Source organism: Aythya ferina, assembly GCF_964211825.1.
Source record: "Aythya ferina genome assembly, chromosome: 1".
In the NCBI taxonomy this organism is placed as follows: domain Eukaryota; kingdom Metazoa; phylum Chordata; class Aves; order Anseriformes; family Anatidae; genus Aythya; species Aythya ferina.
In genome coordinates, this window is record NC_140296.1 from 197793051 (window position 1) to 197818050 (window position 25000).

A 25000-nucleotide genomic window follows, 5' to 3' on the forward strand; every position below is an offset into this window, starting at 1 on the left:
TCAGGGGGAGGAAGTGGAAGAGGTTGGATGGGAGGGAAGGTGATTTTGGTTTCTTTCCTTTGTTTCTCACTTCTCTAGCTTGTTAGTAATAGGCAATAAATCTTACTATCTCCTTATGCCGAGTCTGTTTTGCCCGTTACAATAATTACTAAGTGATTTTCTCATCCTTATCTCAACCTTTGAGCCTTTTTCACATATTTTCTCCCCATTCCTCTTTGAGGAGGGGGAGTGAGAGAGCGGCTGTGGTGGAGCTCGGCTATCCACTCGAGCGGAACCACGACAATCCTATGGTACAAGAGTGCATAAAATATTACAGACATTAAATCCTCCTTAAAAAATCAAATGTATTTTTCAGGTCAATTCCTTTTATTCTACATTCAAATGATTAATATACTTCAGGCACCAGTGAAAATACATGTTTAAAATCTGTAGCTGCGTCAGACTGCTATCTGGGTTTGCTGAAGGATTAGAAATATGTGACTTCTGTCAAAATATCTGGCCTAAAGTAACAGAAATAATATACTTCTCTGAGTTAGTTCATGTGAAATACTCCGGCAAAAGAAAAAACTGCGTATAGAAATCATGGGTCCTTGGCTGATCAGAGTTATGCAGAAGTGATTGAATTCATCAGAATTTTAGGGGACACACTTTTACAAAACCTTAACTTAACAAAGATGAACTCATTAAAGTTTTATGGTATATAGGACCATTGCCAACAATAATTATAATTATATTGCAGTAGTATTATGGTTGGTATATATGAAAGTTCCAGAGACCCCATAAAGAATCTCTAGAATAAAAATATTTAAATATTTGTATATGGAGATATAGTCTTATGACCAGGAGAAAGAAGAGCTACAGAGTGTACAAAAACTATGCACATAAGCAAAGGAAGTTTAGTGAGGAACTGCTCTGTATTTACACAGAACAGAGCAAGGGCAGCCAAGAGTTTCAATTTTTCTTGATTTTGACAGTCTAAACTTGTCTTGAGACTGTGAGGGTCACACCAGAGCAAATGCAAGATAAAAGTATTTTTATCTGATGATTGTCATCATAACAATTAGGGGAGAAAAGTCATGAAAAAGCAAAAGATACAGCTCTGTAGTTTGAGGCTAGATTACAGGATTTGATGATGAATGGAGGAACAGATGCATTAGGCACAGAGAAGACAATGATTACATTTAACTGCATTTCAGAAAGAAAGAGACACTCTGGGGAAGTGCTCTCTGACTAAGGGAGCCTTAGATAGCTAATAGTCCTTCCACAGAGCTACAGAAAGGCATGCCAAAATGGGCTTTCTGGAAGAAAGGACAAAGGATTGGATCCACTGCCTGAGGAGCCTCCAGCTATTTGCTCTTGAAGACACAAATGAACTGCAAGAAATATTTCTTTTTAGTTTACTTTATAATCTAGAATATATATATATATTGATAGATCAAGAAAAAATAACAAAAAAAAAATCATTCTGAAATTATATAAGAATTATTGAGTATTAAAAGTGTATTTTATAAACCTGTATTATCTAAATCCTGTCATTGTTCAATTTTTGCTGGTTTTAATTATGATTACTAACACCTTATCGTGTAGTACCTCCACTCCTCAAATAATGCCATAGAATACATAAGGTACCCTCTCTTAGAAAAATACTTTCTATGATAAATAAAGGTGGCAGAATCTAAAAATTGGTATGATGAGGACTGGAATGTTTTACCTATCCCAATCAGATTACCACACAGGTGGAATATTTCTTTCTCTTTGGGTTAATAACATTATACCTCTGTAGTGATTCATTCTCTCCTGACCATCTGTCTTTAATCTTCTAAAAGACAGGCTTAATACAATGGACAATTCATTTCATATGGGTGATCAAATCATAATCTCTACCGATCTACCAAATTAAATTTAAATTTCAGATATAGACATATTTAGATAGTGCCCAAAAGTCACTCACCCCATTTTATGGATAAGGAGTACTGTCGAACGAACCTGTTCTCTGTTACAATGTGTAAGACTGACTGATAAGACAGTCTTACAACAACTGTGCTGATATAGAATACTTGGTTTTCTCTGTGGCATTTGACTTAACTACATAGCTATTTGATGAAACAATGTGCATTGTGGAATTATTAAGGAATTAACTGCTTATTTATAATAAAGTATAGTTGTTATTAGGTACGCATTGATGAATCCTCCTTTCCTGAAGGTTTTCCTTAGTTTTTGTTTCGTTTTGTTTTTATAGAAAGCTGATTTTTTATATATATTATTTTTATTATTTATTTATTTATATATTTATTTATCTATATATTTATTTATTTTAATTTAGCATTGATTTAAACAAATATATTACTTCTTTAATGGTGAAGTTTACGGATGATACAAAAAGACTCATCAGGCATAACTACTAAGAGAAAATGTTAATAAGTGCTCTGAGTGTGTTCAGGTTATGGAATACTCTAAACACAAAGGTCAGAAGATGACAAAATATATTTTAACACAACCATATCCAAAGCGGTATATCTTGGAAAAAGGACAACAGTTTATATCATAAGATTTTACTTAAGAATTCCCTAAAAAGTGAAGGCTCAGATCTTCATTCAGTCAAGCTACCTTCAACTACTTCAACTACTATTATTTGGGATCTTGGATATGATAAGTGCCTTTTTACAGCTAAACGTAACAAGCGTCTCTGGAAATCTCTTCATTTACCTTCTTATATGTGACTACTAATTATTTGTCTCAACTAAATGTGTAAAATCAACTGGAATAACTTTGGGCTCCAGAGAGTATCTTTGAGTCAAGTGTGCAGAATACAAAAATGAGAATTTTCAGTGTGATGCTGTGCCAAGAACTCAGCACTTGAATTTGTGAAAAGAGGAATCTCAAACTGAAGTAGGGAAGTGACCTTGCCTCATCAAATGCCATGTCTAGTTCTAGTGTCCACACTTCCAGAACGTGTAAAAATACTGCAGAGTTCACAGGAAGGACACAAATATGGCTGAGGAATCCTTGTGGTAGTATATTTAAGGAGCTATATTTATTCAGCTTATCAAAAAAGTGAAGAGGTGGCTTGATCTCTGTGTATAGGTACTTAAATACGGAAAAGATGTGGAAATGGTAGTAAGAGAATTTTCAACTATGCTATCACAGTCATATCAAGGTTAAACGGCAGGAAGTTGAAGTTAGATAAATTTAACCTTGAGTAAGTGGCAATTTCCTAACTTCGAAAGCAATTAAATATTAGGACAGCTCACCAATGAAAGAATGGAGTTACCATTATTTGGATTATTTAAAATGGCAATACATATTTTCCTAAATATGCTTTAATTCATTATCTGGGAGAAATCATCCATGCAATGTGTGACTGATCACATAAAATGTTCAAGTGATCCTTTCAGGCCTTTATTTCTATTTATGCAATACTAATTATTCCTTTCCAAGCAAAGCATTTGGAAGAACAGAATTGCCCATTCTTTATTAAACTTACTGAGCTTCACATATGTAACTGTTCATAAGGATAATTATTATAACTGTACCTCAGAAACTTGAATTCTCACATAGACATGAGCTTTGCTTAGAAAGGAAAGTTTTCATGTCATAAAAGGATGTTTATCTTTTCTCAAAAGTATCAGAGATTGTCCAGTTTAGAAGATGGTATTCTTTGAATCAGTGCAGAAAATCTTTTTCATGTGTTGCTTATCTAGTACTTGTTTATTTTCATAGGGATGTATATATAAAAAATGGATTGAGTAAGAAATATTTCTTCAGATTAAGGTTGGTGTTGGTCTTTTTTTTGTTTGTTTGTTTCTTTTTGCTTGTTGCAGCACAGAACCTTTTTTTTTTTTTTTTTTTTTTTTTTTTTTTTTTGCTGCGATTTTAGAGATAATATTAATTTAATTCATTTCCTGTCTGAGTTTAGGTAACATTTTAATCTCTCTTGAAACACATACATATTTCACTTCTAAAACCTGAAATCCTTTTATCTAAATGAAATTTGAGGCTTTTGGATGCTTTTATGTAATTTAACAGCCTGTGAGGTGGCAATTCAGACTAGATGATATAATGATCCCTTCTGGTCAAAAATTCTATGACAGTGAGTTGCTTACTTGATGTCACTTTATGTACATGAACTCTTGACATTAGTTTAAAGATCACTCAACTTAACTAATAGTTTCACATGAACTATAGGTACACAGAACTTCAATAAGAAAGCATTTTCATAGTGATTAGCATTGCAGATTCAAATGCACAAATAGATTGTGTTAAGATTTAGTGGATGGGTATTTAAGTGGTGTCTTTTTATCCTTCCAAAGAGGAACACTATGTCTCTGAGCAAATATTTTCAGGGCAAGAATTTGTCACACATTCTATTTAATGAAGACTGACCAACACCCACTTCTGTTTGATCAGTGGAACCAGATGTTCCTCCTCCCTAATCCTATGCAAACTGAGAGCGGAGATGAGGTAATAGGGAAAACTATGGAGATGGAATAACTGTGCAGATCATTGTTTTGATTATAAAAAGATAAATCAGAAAAAATATCTGAACATAATAGACATAAATATGTATAGAATTTTGTTCCTTAACAATCTGAAATAATGATGACTTTACCAAATGTTGGTCAAGAACATAAAAATTTTGCCATGTAAATATTAAACTAAGATATTAAACTGGAATACTCGCATGTTCCTGTAAAGGCTATTTCTTTCTAATTTACATGTCAATTCACTTCAATTGCTAAAGCAAGAACTGAGGGACTTATTTTACTTAATTTTTTGGGGGGTTGAAAGGCAAATGGAAAGCATAATGCACAGTTGAACCCTATCCTATTTTTGTTCTGAATATATAGAAAAACAAATGTCACTCCTCTAATCCAATAAATTATTAAGAGAAACACAGATTAGAAAGACAGGAGAAATTCCAGTTTGAATGAACTGTTCTACAAACAAGTACACCTGCTACTTCACTTTAGGGTGTTTCTTTCTAACAGGCCTAAAAGACTTGGAATTTAAAGCTGTTGTTCCCTGACAAGCAGAATCCCATCGGGCTAATTGAAGAGGAAAGAGCTTAATAAACAGTACATCAGATTAGAAATATTTAGGGTGGGTTCCCTGAAACAACCAGGGTGTTTTGTGGAAAGGATGACTTAGTCCATCAGCTTTCTGAGGTGGAGAAATACAGCTGTAGGCAGTTTACTTAGTTATATGAGGCACTGAAAAAGGTACTCTGCCAGCTCTACATACACATTTAAGATTTACAGCATGTTCTGGAAGAAAAATTCTTGATCATAGAATCATATAATCATTTACATCGGAAAAGACCCTTAACATTATCAAGTACAACCATTACCTAATGCTACCAAGTCCACCACTCCATTATGTCTCTAAGTGCCACATCACACATCTCCTAAATACCCCCAGGGATGGTGGTATTTCTGCCCTTCCTGGGCAGCCCATTCTAATGCCTATCCATCCTTTCTGTGAAGAACTTTTTTTTTCTGATATCCAAGTCTAAAACTCTCCTGGTGTAACTTGAAGCCAATTCCTTGTGTCCTATCACCTGTCACATGAGAAAAGAGACTGATGTGCACCTCAATACAACCTCCTTCCAGGTAATTATAGAGAGCAATGAGGTCTCCCCTCAGCCTCCTTTTGTCCAGACAAAACAGCCCTAGTTTCCTCTGCTGATACATCTAATGCACTGTTCTTTACCACATCTTCCTTTCCCTCAACAGGTTTTTCTCATGCAGATAGACCTTAGTCTCCATAAATCAGTTGTGTCTTATTGTCTCCATATAGTTTGTAAAAAACGTAGGATATTATTTCTGCAAATTGTTTTCTTTTGGTATTTCCACTCATTTTGCAGGTCCTATGGAGGTTGAGTATTACAACAAATACACTATCTGTATTTGGTAGAAATCCCATACATTTTTAAAGCTACTTCATGTTTAATAAGGCAGTCTGGACATTTGAAAGCTGCTCCTAGAACCTGCTGCTCTGCTGAATAGATAGCTCATTAAGAAAAAAATATTGTCTGACATCTTCATCTGATTTACCTAAGGTTCATCATAATTCATCTAGGGTATTTTGAGCTACTTACAACAGTACAGAACTGTTTTACTAGCAAGTAGATGTGAAGAAACATTGACTGATAATGGAAAACATTTCTTGTTCTCATCTTCTCCTACAGACTCATCTTCTTATCTACTCATCTTCTACTACAAAACTTTCTTTTTCCTGGTGGTATCAAAGGCAACAGGAGTGACAACAGTGGATTTGACAAGAGTTGAAGCAGAGTAATTTTTTTTCCCTCTACTTTCCTTCATCTTTTTTTCATATTTTGTTTGAAGACTTATCTCATTTTGTTCTCACAGAACACGTGGGAAGGATACATATTCAGTGCATCATGGGAAATTGAGGTTGGAGGGCCTCTGACACTTGCTTTGTTCACACACACACACAATTTAATTGTAATAATATGAAGGAAATTCTTTTTTGGATGATAGACAAACCCACCTTTTCTGATCTGGATGGCCTTTTTGACATTTGGAAATATTTCATGAAGTCAGTGATAATGAACTCACTGAGCAGCTGGCAATTACCTTATGTTTTGTTGGAGTATGCTCTTTTGGAAACTCCAGCTTAGTTCTGTCTTCAAAATCGGCAGTCAAATTTTTCCGTATTTGTAACTTCTAAATGGCAGAAAAATATTGGGTAATTTGTTGAAATGTTTAGATTTGGGAAAGCAACATTCATCAGAATCAAAACAATTAGAAAGAGAGAAAAAAATCAAAAGCTGTTTGTTGCTATCATTGACAATAATTGTATATTTTTAGAAAGGTAATATATTTATAGGTAATAATGTAATAATTATTGCATTATATACATATATATATTATATATGTATATATATTACATTATATATATATTACATTATATATATATTATATGTATATACCTATAAAAACTTTATAGGTAATAAGGTAATAATGCTGGCAGCAACATTATTAAAGTGACCACAACAGCCTGGATTTCCACAGTAGTATCAATTAAAACAATATTCAAATAAAATAACTGTATTAATCTGTCATACATTTATTTTTTCAAATGGTTATGTATATGTATATTACGTATCATAGAATTTATAAATAATTTGAATTAGTAAAATATATTTCATGAGACTGTAGCTGTAGAAAAAAATTATGAGGTGGAATTCAACAAATCCAGTAAATGTTGCTTATTTTTTATATGATTAACATGCTCAAGTATAGTTATTTAATAATATTTAGTTGAAATAATTAAAAACTTCAATTATTTAAAATAAATGTAATGATATCTCTATAATTATGATCTATAGATACTACTTCTACTATATTTCTATAAGCCATTAAAAGCATGAAAGATGAATTGAATCATTATATAAGGTATCTTAATATAACTTTATTGTGAAAGATTTCAATTACCACATAGTAACTTAGATTAATATTTTTTAGGAAAACTGATTAGGGGAAAAGGACATTTTTTACTGTTTTTTTTTTTTTTTTGTTTGTTTGTTTGTTTGTTTGTTTTTGTTTTTTTGAGAAACTTAAAGGTTCTGATTTTCAGTAAGTTACAGGAAATAATGCTCTGCCAATTAATCAACCAAATTCTGCCTGTTTTTGAGAAAAAAAAAAATATTTTGTCTTCACTGATTGCTGACAGGAGTCCAGTGTTCTCCAAGACACAACTCAAACCTGTTTTGGATGAGAAAGTATGCATTTGTAGTTGCATAGTAAGACTATGCACTTGGAGGAAGAACACTCTTTTTCATAAGACAGAGTGCACCTCACAAAAGCATGCTAATTATTGAATCAGGATAGAGGATAATGTAGAATATGAATACAAGCATGAACCCATTTTTGGGATATTATCACAGTCCAAAGGAAGAATTGTTATACTCCATTTTCTTACCAAAAAGATATTCAGAAATGGATGATTTAATGTAAGCATTCATTCAGCAACAAAATACATTTTTTCCTGCAACATGGGACTACTGAGACACAAGAGCTAGAATCTCAGTTGGTTATTTTGTTCCACCACACTGTTTCTCTTTGTATTTTTCAGTAAATTGCAAGGGCCGAGGTTATAGAAAATACAGTCCTTCTATCAAGTTCTTAAATGTCTACAATATGTAACTGTTATTAATATGCACATTAAAATTCAAGAACCTGCAATCTTTTGCTGAGAGGATTACATCTTTCCTTGTCAGTATTGCTCAGAAAGCAATACGGACACTTAATTTAAGGTAGAGACCACAAAGCAAGTATTTCTTCTGTGTTCATAATTCCATATGGGAGACTTAATGCTTTATATGCTCTGATAGCTAGGCATGTAGATACACAGAAGTCTGCTAAAATGATTTTTTTTTCCTCCCACATTTGATAACCCAAAAGGTCTGCAAAGTATCATTGTTAAAAGAAGGTATAGAAACAGTCAAATATAAAAGATCCCAAAGATTCTTTACAGAAGTAACCTACTTCACAAATCAATTTAGATTTTTCTTATAATGAAGTTCAATATATTTAAAAACTATGAATATTTTTATATATAAAGAAAAAATTTTATATATTTTTATATATTTTTTATATATAAAGAAATGTTCTTTATATGCAGTAACTACATATTATAAGCTAGCATTTACCCCTTAAATAAAAAGTTTCAGTTTTACTAGATTTATTTATTTATTTATTTATTTATTTATTAAGAAATAGCAAACAAAAAAAAGCAGCAGTTTTTGCTGCTGCATAGAATGGAATGTTCTTATATTTTTAAGACCGTTTTTGGTATGGACAAATTTTCTTTTGTTGTGTTGTGTTATTTTATTCCACTTCATTACAAATATTTATGTAGAGACATATTTTTCTTGTAATGTCTCCACCTAAGATTATAATTCTCTTCTTAATCAGTTTTCTGTTCCCTGGAAGCATCACTAGTAGCTGGGGAGCAAGTTATCAAGCCAGATGGGCACAGAAGGGGTGGTGGGGTGGCTCTCTATATTAGAGAGTCTTTTGAGGTTGTAGAACTCGAGGCTGGGAATGACAAGGTCGAGTCCCTTTGGGTTAGGATCGGCAGGGACAACAAGGCTAGTGTCCTGGTCGGGGTCTGCTATAGACCACCGAACCAGGATGAGGAGACGGATGAGGAATTCTACAGGCAGCTGACAGAAGTTGCGAAATCGTCAGCTCTTGTACTCGTGGGGGACTTCAACTTCCCTGACATATCCTGGAAGCACAACACAGCCCTGAGAAAGCAGTCTAGGAGGTTTCTGGAGAGCGTGGAAGATAGCTTCCTGACGCAGCTGGTTAGTGAACCTACCAGGGGTGGTGCCCCGCTAGACCTTCTCTTCACAAACAGAGAAGGACTGGTGGAGGATGTGATTGTCTGGAGCTGTCTTGGGCAGAGTGACCACGAAATGGTGGAGTTCACTATTCTTGGCGAGGCCAGGAAGGGGACCAGTAAAACCGCTGTATTGGACTTTCGGAGGGCTGACTTTGAGCTGCTCAGGACACTAGTTGGTGGAGTCCCTTGGGAGGTGGTTCTGAAGGGCAGAGGGGTCCAGGAAGGCTGGGCGCTCTTCAAGAGGGAAATCTTAATGGCGCAGGAACGGTCTGTCCCCACGTGCCCAAAGACGAGCTGGCGGGGAAGAAGACCAGCCTGGCTCAACAGAGAATTGTGGCTTGATCTTAGGAGAAAAAAGAGGGTTATAATCTTTGGAAAAGTGGGCAGGCCACTAGGGAGGACTTTAAGGATGTGGCGAGGCTGTGCAGGGACAAAATTAGGAAGGCCAAAGCTCATCTGGAGCTCAGTCTGGCTACTGCCTTTAAAGATAACAAAAAACGTTTCTATAAATACGTCAACACAAAAAGGAGGACTAAGGAGAATCTCCATCCTTTACTGGATGCGGGGGGAAACTTAGTTACAAGAGATGAGGAAAAGGCGGAGGTGCTCAATGCCTTCTTTGCCTCAGTCTTTAGCGGCAATACCGGTTGTTCTCTGGATACCCAGTACCCTGAGCTGGTGGAAGGGGATGGGGAGCAGGATGTGGCCCTCACTATCCACAAAGAACTGGTTGGTGACCTGCTACGGCACTTAGATGTGCACAAGTCGATGGGGCCGGATGGGATCCACCCAAGGGTACTGAGAGAACTGGCAGAGGAGCTGGCCAAGCCACTATCCATCATTTATCAGCAGTTCTGTTGATTGGGGGAGGTCCCAGTTGACTGTTGGCTAGCAAATGTGACGCCCATCTACAAGAAGGGCCGGAGGACTGACCCGGGAAACTACAGGCCTGTCAGTTTGACCTCAGTGCCAGGGAAGCTCATGGAGCAGATCCTCTCGAGAGTCATCACGCAGCACTTGCAGGGCAAGCAGGCGATCAGGCCCAGTCAGCATGGGTTTATGAAAGGCAGGTCCTGCTTGACGAACCTGATCTCCTTCTACGACAAAGTGACGCTCTGGGTGGATGAGGTAAAGGCTGTGGATGTGGTCTACCTTGACTTCAGCAAGGCTTTTGACACCATCTCCCACAGCATTCTCCTCAAGAAACTGGCTGCTCTTGGCATGGACTGGCGCACGCTTCGTTGGGTTAGAAACTGGCTGGATAGCCGGGCCCAAAGAGTCATGGTGAATGGAGTCAAGTCCAGTTGGAGGCCAGTCACTAGTGGCATCCCCCTGGGCTCGGTGCTGGGGCCGGTCCTCTTTAATATCTTCATCGATGATCTGGACGAGGGCATTGAGTGCACCCTCAGTAAGTTTGCAGATGACACCAAGCTATGGGCGTGTGTCGATCTGCTTGAGGGTAGGAAGGCTCTGCAGGAGGATCTGGATAGGCTGCACCGATGGGCTGAGGTCAACTGCATGAAGTTCAACAAGGACAAGTGCCGGGTCCTGCACCTGGGGCACAATAACCCCAAGCAGAGCTACAGGCTGGGAGATGAGTGGTTGGAGAGCTGCCAGGCAGAGAAGGACCTGGGAGTGATGGTGGATAGTCGGCTGAATATGAGCCAGCAGTGTGCTCAGGTGGCCAAGAAGGCCAACGGCATCCTGGCTTGTATCAGAAACAGTGTGGCCAGCAGGGCTAGGGAGGTGTTCGTCCCCCTGTACTCAGCTCTGGTGAGGCCGCACCTCGAGTACTGTGTTCAGTTTTGGGCCCCTCGCTACAAGAAGGACATCGAGGTGCTTGAGCGTGTGCAGAGAAGGGTGACGAAGCTGGTGAGGGGTCTGGAGAACAAGTCCTACGAGGAGCGGCTGAGGGAGCTGGGCTTGTTCAGCCTGGAGAAGAGGAGGCTCAGGGGCGACCTTATTGCTCTCTATAGGTACCTCAAGGGAGGCTTTAGTGAGGTGGGGGTTTGTCTGTTCTTCCATGTGCCTGGTGACAGGACGAGGGGGAACGGGCTTAAGTTGAGCCAGGGGAGTTTTAGGTTAGATGTTAGGAAGAACTTCTTTACTGAAAGGGTTGTGAGGCATTGGAACAGGCTGCCCAGGGAAGTGGTGGAGTCACCATCCCTGGAAGTCTTCAAAAGACGTTTAGATGTAGAGCTTAGGGAAATGGTTTAGTGGGGACTGTTAGCGTTAGGTCAGAGGTTGGACTCGATGATCTTGAGGTCTCTTCCAACCTAGAAATTCTGTGATTCTGTGATTCAATTGTGCTCTGAACTGGGTAGTAAAGAAGAAATAGATGCATTAATGTATAAGAAAGAACAAACTGTTTTTGTACAACTGTGCTTAGTAATTAAAAATAAGTTCAGAAAAATGCAGAGAGTGCGATGCTGTCATGGTCTCTATCTGAGGCTGGCTGGGAGCCAGTAGTACTGTGTAAGGATCACTGTATTCCCTGATTAGGTTATTTGTGGGATATATATATATTTTTGTATATATATATATATTTATATTTAGGTTCTATATATAGGCTGGACCTAAAGTGTTTGGGGAGCAGCTGCCAATGATTTGTTATTCTCTTTTCCATGAAAGTCAGACAGAGACAAGAGAGCTGAGGTGGAGGAAACTGCAAGACAATAATTGAAGTTACTGACTCAGGGTACTCTCACCAGAGAGAACCACAGAGTCTAAACTGCAATTTTCTGAGGACAGATCTGGTCCCTTTACTTCCTGCAGTTACATGATAACCTTATCCTTCAAGATTACAATTTCCCCACTCAAGCACATACCATATGTTATTTTTAAACTGCCATACACATGGCACCTGTCTTTTTTTAATCCTGATGGTCAACTTTTCAGATAATGGAAATTAGTCTAGCTACTTATGTCCTTATAGCTACTAGTGTAGCAAAAGAGTTTCCTGTTGGTTTACATAAACAGAAAAATTGTAATTTTCCCATGACTTCAGTGTGGGTAAAGTTTTAGAACTTCAATTTTAAAAGGAAGAATAATAAACAAAAAGAAGGAAAGGAAGGACAGTGATACATAAGGGGAGGATCATGAGCCACACATTCTTATATACAAATCTTGTTTCTCTCTTTTTTTTTTTTTTATTTTTTGGTTTGTGTTTTTATTAGTCTGTTGCTTATACATTCTTAAATAGTGTTCCTAAATATATAGACATTGCTTCTTTTAAACTGTACAAGGAAGCCTGACACAAGGTTCATAACAGGACCAAAGAAGAAATGCAAATTCACTTTTTTTTTTTTTTTTAATTGCTCATTATTTTGTTCCTCATTTTTAGAAGGCAATGTATTTCTGAATATCAAATAGCTTTAAATATAAGTCCTGTACTGCATTCGTAACTATTGAAGTGCTTCTGATTTTAACAGCAGATGAAGGTTTACAGCATAGATTGGATCCTTGGAGATTGTTTCTGGTGATGTGGTTCTAGTTTAATCTTTCAAAGGGGTACATTTTTACACAGAAAGGCTTATTAAAATATATATATTACTAAAATAAATACATTTATTGACTTATTTAGTAGACTTTATAAAAATTATATCTGTTATTAATATTTATTTGAGACAACTGCTTATTTTAAATCATCTCTAGCCCCTATTCTTTGTTTTCCTGCTGTTCTGACCAATACACCAATAAGCAATACTGTATGTATGAGAAAAGTCTGAAGAATAGCTGCTTCGATATGGAAGGCACAAAACTCCCAGCTATATATGAAATAACAGTTGAAGTGTGATGTAAAAGATGGAATAAAACCAGATTGGTTAGGAGAGCATAAACTGTAATCTGTGAGAAAATGAATTAGGGAAAACACATTATTAATAGACTGATAAAGTGAGTAATTCTGATATGGAATAACTGCAGGTGTGTTAGGGTGGGAAGGAAGAATGTCCCCTGTAGTCACATATTTATGTTAACATACAGTTAAAATGTACATTAAGATTATCACTAGCATCATCATCATTGTATTTTAACTTAATTACTAATATACACTTCCCCATCCCTGGAAGTGTAGGTTGGATGGGGCTTTGAGCAACCCTCGTCTAGTGAAATATGTCCCTTTCCATTGCAGGGGGGGTGGAACTAGGCAAAAGTAAATAAATAAATATAAGGTATATTTGCAATATTTCTTTCACAATTGAAGGTAAGCCTTAAACTTATAGAACATAATTCAAAACTGAGCTTTAATTTTCTAGAATATAGCAGAGTTTTTTCCAGTTTATCCAATTTCAGCTGCATAAAACATTAAATATATTTTTTTCTCCTTGTATATACATACAAATCAACAGATTATTTGTAACATATCTTAACGATTTTGGCAAACATTGCAAAATATGGAAAGAGAAAGAAAAACACTTGTAAATATTTATTTAGAAGCTTTATTTTTTCTTATTTTCTTATGATCATCAGTAAGTTTTTTTATTATTGTTCATTTTATGTTATTTTATAAATAATATACACAAAATTAAACCTACCTGTGAAGTGGACTAATATAACTGCAATCAAATTGAAAATCCTGTACATGGCACTGGAAAAAGCAAGAACTCTCTTGGATGGTGTTTTAACATCAGCTCCATGAAAAATGTTCAACTTTACTGGGAGATGTCACTAAACACGAGACAACTAAGCCATTATCCAGCACATCTTCAAACTGCATGACCAGGAATCTCTGGTCAGATTCCTAAAAGCAGTCATCACATATGCCTCTTTAACATCCTACTGAAAATCTCCAAATTCAGGGCAGCTTGGATAAACAGTGGGATTCCTTACTGGTTGCTTCACCTTATAATAGAATAAATATTTTCTTCAGCATCACTAAGTATATGCAAAAGGATTGCTCTAAGTGTCCAATTTTCATGCTGAATTTTAGTTTTGTTTTTTCCATATGGACTGGCAGGTCCAGAACTGGTAATGTAATCTATACCTTTAATTCATACCTTTCCACACTGTCTAAGACTTTTTCTTTTTTTTTTAGAAGGAATTTCAGAATATATTCACTATTATTTTATTTATTTTATTTTATTTTATTTTATTTTATTTTATTTTATTTTATTTTATTTTATTTTTGACTGTATGTAGGAGCAGGAGGAAACAAGTATAAAAGGAATCAGGATGTAAGCAAGTCCAAAGTCCAACCAGTCAGCATTGTGGTCCCCATGTAGTAACAAAGTTTTTTCATACAATCAGGAGAAGGTACTTAAGGAGGTTTAAACACTAATTTTAAATGAGGAATTGGTACATTTGGTGATCCTTTAATTCTGATCTAATATAATTGAGGCAGGAAGGATCCAGATTGTATAGATTCTATGCTACATTTAACGATCTGTTCTGTAGTATTATTTCACCCAGTTAAAATTAATATTAAGGAATTGCTGAATACATTCAGCATTGTTGAATACGATCAACACTAAAAGCTGAATTTGGTAAAAAATGCTTAAGATATTCCATCTGCCATCAAACTAAAAATATATTTGTTATACGGTGCATTATTTCCTAAAACAAAACAGAATAACAACACCAAAAAACAGATTATGCTAAAAAATGAAATATTTAAGAAGGATGCTGTTTCAAAAAGTGCTGTATCAGCTCAAATGGTATAAAATTCTAAGATGAAAAGATGAGTCCTTTGCTTAATTTTCCAAAATATACCTTGTTAGTGAGATCCCCTAGTCACAAACTTAGTTTTGAATGATGATTACATTTCCATTGGGAAAAACAACCTCTTGTATGCTTTGTATGAGAACTCTGAGCACTTGAATTTAAATATTTATTTTTAGCCATAGAGCTGCAATATAAATCTAAAGAGTCATTACTATGAAAGATATTTCTTACCTCTGATGGGTGCCCAACCCTAATAAAGGTACAGAGTGGATCAAAAGCTCCTGTTCCACAAGCCAGGAGATGTGTTCTGTTGTATCGGTGAAGGACACGGACATAATTCGCACATTCATCCTAGTTTACATAAAAAATAAACATAGAAATATCTTAGCATTTCTGTTAAAAAGGATAGATTAAAAACATAAAAGTTTTTGATTGTTTGCTTGTGTTTTGTTGTTGTTGTTTTAATATGTCATGTGCTTAATATGTCAAGTGATGGCCTGCATACAGAGAATTCCTTTTCCATCATGTATAAAATCTTAGTTCTCCCACTTTATACTAGTACCCCAGTCTCACCAAACCCATGGATAGACACTTATTAGACACTTATGACATGTTTAGAAGCATGTTTAGAGCTTTTATTTATCACAGCTTATTTTAAGCACTTTATGACTCAGGAGTTAATAAGTTATAAAACATATTTCGTGTTTCTTTAATCTGAAGTATATTATCCAAATCTAGATATTAATTTTACTAACTTTTATTAGATGCACTAGGCATTAAATTCAGAGCAAGAGATATGAAGAGTCAGAAAATGTCTTCCCTCACAAGTTAAATAAACTCAAGAAAAATAACACTTTTTTATTTTATTTGTTTATTTATTTATTTTTAAGGCTACCGCACAACTATTTTGTGTGTGTGTAATTCATTGCTAATCAATATTTTTATATTGTATAACCTCATGCTTTCTTTTAGTTCCACCATTTGCACCCTCCTTTGAAGAAGAAATTATTCATTTTCCCTGAGGCAATACTTTGGGACTCATTAGCGTATTTTAAGCTTCATAAACATTGCAATTAAATTTTTTTCAAACATTGCTTTGAGATGTGGGGTCATTATCCTTTCTGTGCTAAACTAGGAACAGAGAGAGTGAGAAAAATGTATCCATTAATTTTGGAACTCCTGGGACTTGGTTTATTGGAGTGTTTAATATTATGCAGTGTTTTCTATGTTTTGAGTAAAATTTCTGTTCATTTTCACTCACTGTGTGACATTTCTGTTTCTCAGACCCTGGGTTTTAAGACCCAGGTCATATGAAGTGTAAGACAATTATCATGGGGTTAATCTCAGATATCTATTATAGCTATTATAAAGTAGCTATTATAAAATTTGGCCTTCTAATCAAAACTTTTCTTCTAGGCTCTTTCAATACTCAGTGAAGAAGGCCATACATCTCCAAAAGACAAGTTAATCTATCATAAAATGAATGTGTGAAAGAGAGTGGAGGAATTTCATTTTGGAAAGTTTGCTCTTTAAGTCCAGTTTTTGGACTAGTATATTTAGATAAGAACAATCCTGTGTCTTAATGACCATTTGAAAGAAGTTATTGTTTCAGAGGGAGAGTCTGTGGCAGAGCCATGGCCAGAATACATATGACAGGATACGACAAGATGGATATGACAGGAATGACAGGAGCACTGATTCCACAACATTGGGTCAGGGTCACCTCCAACCTGCATGTAAGAAGGAAAATACCTACAGGGCACCAGCATGGAGAAATCTCTCAAACCCTCTTTAGGAATCTGACATACTGAGGTGCCTCTCTGTCGTGGTTTAACCCGGCCGGCAGCTAAACACCATGCAGCCGTTCACTCACCCTCCCCCCTCCCTCTCTGGGACGGGGAAGAGAAATGGAAAGTGAAGCCCGTGAGTTGAGATAAAGACAGTTTAATAAGACAGGAAAATAATAATAACAAAATAATAATAACAATAATAATAATAATAATAATACAATGGTGATAATAGGAAAGTAATAATAATATGTACAAACAAGTGATGCACAATGCAATTGCTCACCACCCGCTGACCGATGCCCAGCCTAACCCCGAGCAGTCCGGCCCCCTCCCCACGGCTAGCCACCCCTATATATTGTTTAGCATGATGTCAGATGGTATGGAATACCCTTTTGGCTAGTTTGGGTCACCTGTCCTGGGTCTGTCCCCTCCCAGCTCTTACTGCACCCCCAGCCTGCCTGTTGGCAGGACAGAGCGAAAGGCTGAGATGTCCTTGGCTTGGTATAAGCACTGCTCTGCAACAATTAAAACATCGGGGTGTTATCAGCACTCTTCTCATCCTAAGCCAAAACACAGCATTCCACCAGCTACTAGGAAGAAAATTAATTCTGTTCTAACTGAAACCAGGACACTCTCTTAAGTGCCTGTACACTAATGCACACAGTATGGGGAATAAACATGAAAACAAGTCAGAGATGTGGATGCAGTTGCGAGATTATGATCTTTCTAGGATCATGGAGATGTAGTGGGATGGCTCCCTGATGGAGTGTTGTAATGAAATGATGCAGGCTTTTTAGGAAGGACAGGTTGGGAAGATGATGAGAAGGTGTTGTCCTTTATGCATGAGAGCATTAAGCTCTGCCTGTGGATGGATGAGGAGCTGACTGAGAGTTCATGGGTTAGGATGAAAGGGAAGAGAGGGCTAAGTGACATTATAGTGGATGCTTGCTACAGGTCACCTGAAAACGTAGAATAAACACAAGGCCCTCGACAGACAGATAGGAGCAGCCTCACATTCATAGGACCTGGTCCTTGTAGGGGACTTTATCCAGACAAAGCAACAGGACACCAGGTTCTGCTTAAATTGTCTCTGCTTGTACGTGGGCATCAGGGATGGGGCCAGTACCCTTCCAACCATGACTATTATGTGATTTTTCAAAAGAATTAGATAGTCTACACAGGCAGGTAACAAAAACACTGTGTAATTAAATATGTATATCATAGAATCATAGAGTAGTTTCAGTTCGAAGGGTCCTTCAAGACCATCCAGTTTCAATCCCCCTGACATGGGCAGGGACACCTCCCACTAGAGTAGGTTTCCCAAAGCCCCATCCAACCTTGCCTTGAACACTTCCAGGGATGGGGCAACAACTTGAACTGTTCTGGGCAAGCTGAATATGCAAAGGACAAATGAACTTTTTTTAATATCAGTCTTTGAATTTCTTAATTCTTAGATATTTTCTTTCTTTCTTTCTTTCTTTTTCTTTCTTTCTTTCTTTCTTTCTTTCTTTCTTTCTTTCTTTCTTTCTTTCTTTCTTTCTTTCTTTCTTTCTTTCTTTCTTTCTTTCTTTCTTTCTTTCTTTCTTTCTTTCTTTCTTTCTTTCTTTCTTTCTTTCTTTCTTTCTTTCTTTCTTTCTTTCTTTCTTTCTTTCTTTCTTTCTTTCTTTCTTTCTTTCTTTCTTTCTTTCTTTCTTTCTTTTTTCTTCCCCCCCCCCCCTTTTTTTTGTTCTTTTCTATTTTTATTTCTTTGAAGGAAACCACTACTACTACTACTACTACTAATGTCTTATTCCATATGGCATCTGCATGGTCTCTCACCCGACAGTACTTTTTAGACCCACTGAGAAAAATTTTCTACTTAATTGCCAGACAAATAGAAAATCAGTGAATTGAGATTAGTGGGATGTCATCAAGTACATGAAAATCAACACACAGAGATACCCACTTTTCTTGTATTTCGTACATATTTACTAACTGGTAGTAGTGGAATATTAAAACATAGTAGTTTTATGATGTGTTGTAGCTTTTTTAAGTAGATGCTTTGCACTGATAGTCTTCTTCATTCTCTCTGTATTCCAAGTATGACCTTTCTGACTTATCCCCTCTGTTCTGTCTCTGTGGTATCTCTGAAGCTCTTTTCTCCATTTTTATTTATTTTTTTCTTAATCCATATATCTCTGCAACTCTTGATCTTTGTCTCAAAAGCATTTTAGAGGAACAGAGATTTTAGGATTATTTTTTTCTTCGCATGAGCATAAATTATACAATTTTTCTCCTGTGTTTCTTCACAGAAATGCCTGAAAATTTCTGCAGAGAAGACACCAAATATAGAAAAAATCATTCCACATTTTTAGCCTTTATCAAAACAAATGAAAAAAAAACAAAAACAAAAACAAGTAGACACTGCTGTTGACCCCACTAATAATATCCTGTACATGTAACAAGGAAGGATCAGGCAGGAGATATTAAAATAAGTTGTCTTCCTACATTTAAATTAATAAATATTGTTTATCTTTAGGAGACTCCATAGACATATTAACAGATTTGATATTAATAGATTTGTAGAATTTCATTCATCTGAATCTTCTTAGTGTGAAGGAATTAGTCATCACAACAGAATTTGATTTCTGTTTCTGTATGATTTCCAGCTCTGATAAAGTAATTGAAAGGATCAAAAGTTCTCACACCACAGGCCTACAGGTGTGTTTCCTGGCACACTGGATGAGAGCAGAATGATTTTATCCTTGGCTTGAACTGGATCAGAAAAGTGTGACCTGAGTTTAAGACGATGCAAGTGTTAAGACAAGACTTTTTCAAAAGTCCTATTTAGTCTGTTTCAAGCTTTCAAAAATTTTGTTTATGACTACAATACTTGGTTTTACTGCTACAAGATGAACTGATAACCTTTAAAGATTGTAAAACATTGCAAAAGTGGGTTGTCGTGTCATAGAGAGGGAGCTAGCAGAGAACACTTGAAGTTCCTCAACACTGAGATGCTTATTATAACATTTTCAGACCTCCTTAATATCAGTTATGCAGTGAGCACCAGATCTTTTGCAAAGGAAAATAAAGTTGGAAATAAACAAGAAAAAAACTTTGAAAGACCACTGATGAGTTTTGTTTTGTTTTGTTTTGTTTTTCTCAGAGACTTTATAGTGTGATAAATAGAATTCAGAACTTAGAAATGGCAAAAGGTTGATTTTAAGATATAACACCATTAGGCCAATATTCATTTATGTCTACAAAAAATGAAGATGAGAAGGCAAGTAATTTTGTTTCTAATTTAGATTCTCTGCATGTTGAGCAATTTAGCTCACTGAATACTGAGCATGTTAATGAAAATTACTAAGGATTCCCTGGAATTAATTAGCATTACCCATTAACATTGTCCCACACATAATTAGGCCTTGAATGAGGATCAGAGGATCGTTCGCTATTTGTTGGTATTGAAATATTTCCAGCTTTCACAATTTTAACATTTTATTTCCTTTAGTTTGTTTGTTTGTTTTTAAGACACCAACTCTGTATTATTTTGTTTATTTAAAAATTCTCTGTTTTTCTTCTTAAAAATGAGACACCTGACTTTCACAGAGAGAATTTGGGAAACATATGTAATGAATGATCATATTCATTACAGTGCATGTTTGAAGACACACTAGTAGAATGGATTTTAAAAGGTTTCAAATTTTAGGGAATCCTTAGAGAGTCTGAGGGTGAAAACTTTACATTAAATTGGAACAACCATACCTATTTATGTATTTATTTAACCCAAAGAATATTTTCAAAGTATCAGAAAATACAACGTATCATGTAATAGTGAAGCAAAAATGACAGAGGTTTAGTGTAATTGCAGCCTATGCTGAAAAGTAGTATTAAATAAAACTGAAACACCATAGATTTTTGATTCATTTAATATGACCATGAAGTTCAGATAGTATAGAAAAACACTACATTCAACACGACACCTGAAATCCTCAAAGGTCCAAAAGCATCCAGAAAAATGCAATGAACTTCTAATAAATTATTGTTGTTGTTGTTACTACTATTATTATTATATTCTCTTTTCCACTCTGATTCATCCATTCCCTTAATGTGGATGTTTCTCATGCTTTTACCTCAACCGGAATATATATTGCTTCCTAGGCTTCACAGTGAATGTGGTTATCATCAAGGCTGCCTGATTGCTGTGTTTTGTGGAAAACCACTGTATGTGCCCTTTCTTGTTCTGTGTTCCTATCACTGTTTCTGTAAAACTATCATAATTTTCAAATCCTTTCGTACAGTGTGAGCTCTCACAGCTGTGAGATTTATTAGGTGTTGTATTTGCTGTGTATTTATGAGGTGCAGATAATGAGCTTGGTGCACTGCAAAATTATGGAGAGTTCCCATCCAGAAGAACTTTAATCCTGTCATGCCAATGATATTAGCCACTGTATGTCAGTGAGCTTTCATGTCTTTTCCTGGTAACTGATTAAAGTCAAAGCAATGAAACACAAGAACAGAACAGCTTCTAGGTTTATTAATAAAATATTTATATAACTCAATTTAAACTGAAGAAAACCTATAGGGCAAAAGAATTTTGAATATATCTTATAATTACTAATAATTTAGCTGCTTTTTGAATGTTTTTAGAGAATTTGAATTTTAGAAATTAATTGGAATATGAAAAGGTTTGAAAAGAGATGGTATTATACGTGTATAAAAAGAAAGGGAAATAGAAATAGGAAAAGTATTTACTAAGGTAACTTCTTTGCTGTCACCAGAGAAAGAATTAGGAGAAAGTTCAGATGATAAGTGTTCATGGCCTGTTTCTGAGCTGCTTTGAAAAGCAATTAAACTAATAATTTAGTGTATTCATAGTGGTTACATACTTTTAAGCTGCAACACTTAGAATTATATCTATGCTTTGATCTATCTGAAATTTAGGGATGTTTGAATCCTTGTTTTTGGTCAGCAGTGAGTATAATTAAAATATATTTGATTTGTAATAAATGATACTTACAGCATCTCTTCCTTTAATTATGCACTCTTCTGCCTGAAGAGGTGTACTAGGCCAGTGAATCTGAAGAGAAACAAACAAACAGGAAATAATTCAATTGGCAGTTTGATCATATTAATATCACTTTTCCACTGCTCTTCATGTGAGATTATTTTATTGCATGCTATAACATTTAATCAAGTTTCTGTTACATTTTGAACAGTTTTCAAGCCAAATAATTTAGCTAAAAATATCTCTAAAAATGTACAAGATGGTGACATATTTTAGTTGTAACAGTTTTGCATAGGGTAACTCAGCAAAATTAATACTGGTAAACAGATTTAAAATAAGTTAATGTATTGGACATTTTATATAAGTTGAGTAGAAATATCCCTGCTAAATTGTCAGTGACTTCCAACAATTTCCCTTAGAGTATTAATTTTGAACTACTGATTTCCTTCTTTAAGTGGCAGTTAGGAAAAAAAAAATGGCTCACAGTGAAGTTAATGAGGGTCAGCAATCAACCTCATGGGAGTAGGATCAGCTCTCCACAGTCAGTTACTGGAAGTGAAGCCAAATTATACAACTAGGATCATTTTTCTGTTACTACTATTAAAAAAAAAAAAAAATCCATTCCAAATGCATGATTTATTTGGATGAAAACAATGTTAAACATTGACTCAGCAGACTGGAATGGTTACTTTATTTCTTAGAATTTTTAAAAGTGAAAACAAAATCATGTTCACTTCAGTGATAACAGGCTTGGCTGAAAAAAAATAAGTATGAAAAAATGGATGCCATCATTAAGATATTTTTGTCAATAGTCCAGTAATAAATTATTATTATATCTGGAAAACATTTTAAAATTAAATCCATCTTCTCTTAGTTTTTTTTTTTTTTTTTTTTTTTTTTTTTTTTTTAATTATATTACCTCATTTTCTTGAAATAATTTTACCCCGAAAAAAATCCAAGTATTTAGAACAAGTTACAAATCCTGGAGTTGTATTAAAAAAAGCTTGAAGTCATAGAATCATAGAATGGTTTGGGTTGGAAGAGACCTTCAAGACCATCCAGTTCCAACCACCCTGCCATGGGCAGGAACACCTCCCACCAGACCAGGTTACACAAAGCCCCATCCAGCCTGGTCTTGAACACTTCCAGGGATGAGGCAACAATTTTAACTGTTCTTGGCCAACGTGGTCAATAGTGAAGAATGTCTTCCTTATATCTACTCTAAATTTACTCTCTTTCAGTTTAAAACAATTCCTCCTGTCCTATTGCTACACTCCCTGACATAGAGCGCCTCTACAGATTTTCTGTAGCCCACTTTAGGTACTGGAAGGCTGAATTCTGTTGAAGTACTGTGAAGGCACTCATTCAGTCATCATTCCTGGTTTATTCAGCCTAAAGCTCAGAAGTCAAGGTCTTTTACTATTTCATTTGTTCATTGGCAGAGAGGATGGAGTAGGGAACAGCCTGTTCTTAACCAAAGGCCTAGAAGTTAGGAGATGTGAGCTCTAGGATCTCTTGAGTATAAAAGTTTAAAACCACAACTTCAACCACAGAGACGTGCTCTTACTGGTAGGCTAAAATGTTGTAGGTTTGTTTTCTTTTTAGCCTGTAAGTGATACAAGGGGATGTTAGGAATGCAGAAGCTGAGAAAACACATCATGAATGAACAACTGAACAGTTGACTCTGTAAGCTATTATCTAATATAAAGTGTGTAGGTGATTGTTTTTGTACTTAGTCCCAGTGCTATTCAAAATATTTATGTAAACATACTCCACTTAAGAGATAGTAATTAAAATACATAAACAGGATTAAGAGAGAGATTAAATAAATAAATATATATTAAAAAAAAAAAAAAAAAGGTTGTTACCCCTTTATCTGGAAGGCTGAAAAGCAGAAGCAGAATAAGCAGCAAGGATTTGGTCCTTAGCATACTGTGATGGGAAGTGGAGGATATGTGCATAACCATCTTGCAGAGATGGAGGGATTTCCCTCCTGGGTGGATTGTTCTTATAAAAAGGTTAATGAGCAACAGTAGCTGTACTGTATCTACCACTTCTGCTGTGGACCTGCTTTTTAAAACTGACTCCTGTACAAATCCTCCAAGTGAAACCCTGTTTTTGTTGTTGTCTCAGACATATGTGTATTACCTATTAGGATACTTATCATAGCTTGTCATAGAAAAAGTGTCTGTCAGAAGGAGAAAGGCAGTCATCTATGCACCTTTTCCATCAGTTATGCAGAGTTGTGGGAATCTATCTTGTATTTTCATAGCCAGTTACCTACACGTAAGGCAAACTCATGTTAGTTGCCTGAAGTAATTTCTTACAAAGCTTATGAATCTTAATCTAAACAAGCATTAAGATTTTGATCTCTTCAAGATTCTTTTATACTTAGACCTAGAGAGACTCTACACATCAGATTCAAAGCATTCTTCAAAATTTGATTTTATGTGCATACTAAGTCTGATCGTAGTACTCAAAAATGTGCGTAGTAAAAAAAAAAGTGTTGAAAAACACCAAAAAAGTTGTTGTTGTTGTTGTTGTTGTTGTTGTTATTATCATTCCTTTTAATCATGAAATCTTCACAAGAATTTTTTAGCTGGGTTTACACAACCGATATACAACTTTGGTCTCTCTATGATCATTTGAAAAGAAATGGGTAGTAAATGGCCTAAGGTAATAATACTTTATCAAGGTGTACTTACTGCACTTAAGTATATTTGTGCAGTTAGTGCATTTTCCCTTAACTGGGATAAATAAGATTTTTCTGGACTGCATGGATATCCAGATATTAATCAACTGTAATGGTAGCCTTTAACCTGCCACATCTAATTTTTCCTTATGTTTATGCTTTAGAGTCATGAAAACTACCAGCTTTAACTTTGAATTGGTTCTTTGCCAGGATTTAAATCTTTTGGCAAGCTGTCAATACATACTGTTGAGAAATTTCCTGTGCATCTAGGCTGGAATAACATCACACTAACATACATTTCACAGGGCTACAAGCTTGACCTTTTTTTTTGGACATAATCATTTAAGAGTTGTCACTACTGCAGATTACTGTGAAGTAAGTTTTTAAATTTCATGTTTAGTGATGTTTTCTCATCTTGCACCACAATATTGTTATCCTTGATATCTGACTGATATAATTCTTCGTTGAAGAGAATTCTTTGTTGAAAAGACA

At 35.6% G+C, this 25000-nt stretch overlaps 1 protein-coding gene across 3 annotated transcripts in view; it reads right to left on the reverse strand.

Moving 5' to 3' along the window:
• Positions 1-25000, reverse strand: part of SEMA3E (semaphorin 3E) — a 155417-nt gene that overhangs the window by 48910 nt on the left and 81507 nt on the right. For 2 of the 3 annotated variants that reach the window (XM_084496315.1, XM_084496317.1), the window contains 3 exons: positions 21829-21888; positions 15268-15387; positions 6600-6689 (listed from right to left, as the gene is read on the reverse strand). In XM_084496315.1, coding sequence (XP_084352441.1) covers positions 6600-6689; positions 15268-15387; positions 21829-21888 — 270 coding nt within the window. The remainder of the gene's footprint in view (positions 1-6599; positions 6690-15267; positions 15388-21828; positions 21889-25000) is intronic. The other variant, XM_084496316.1, reaches the window with a different exon arrangement.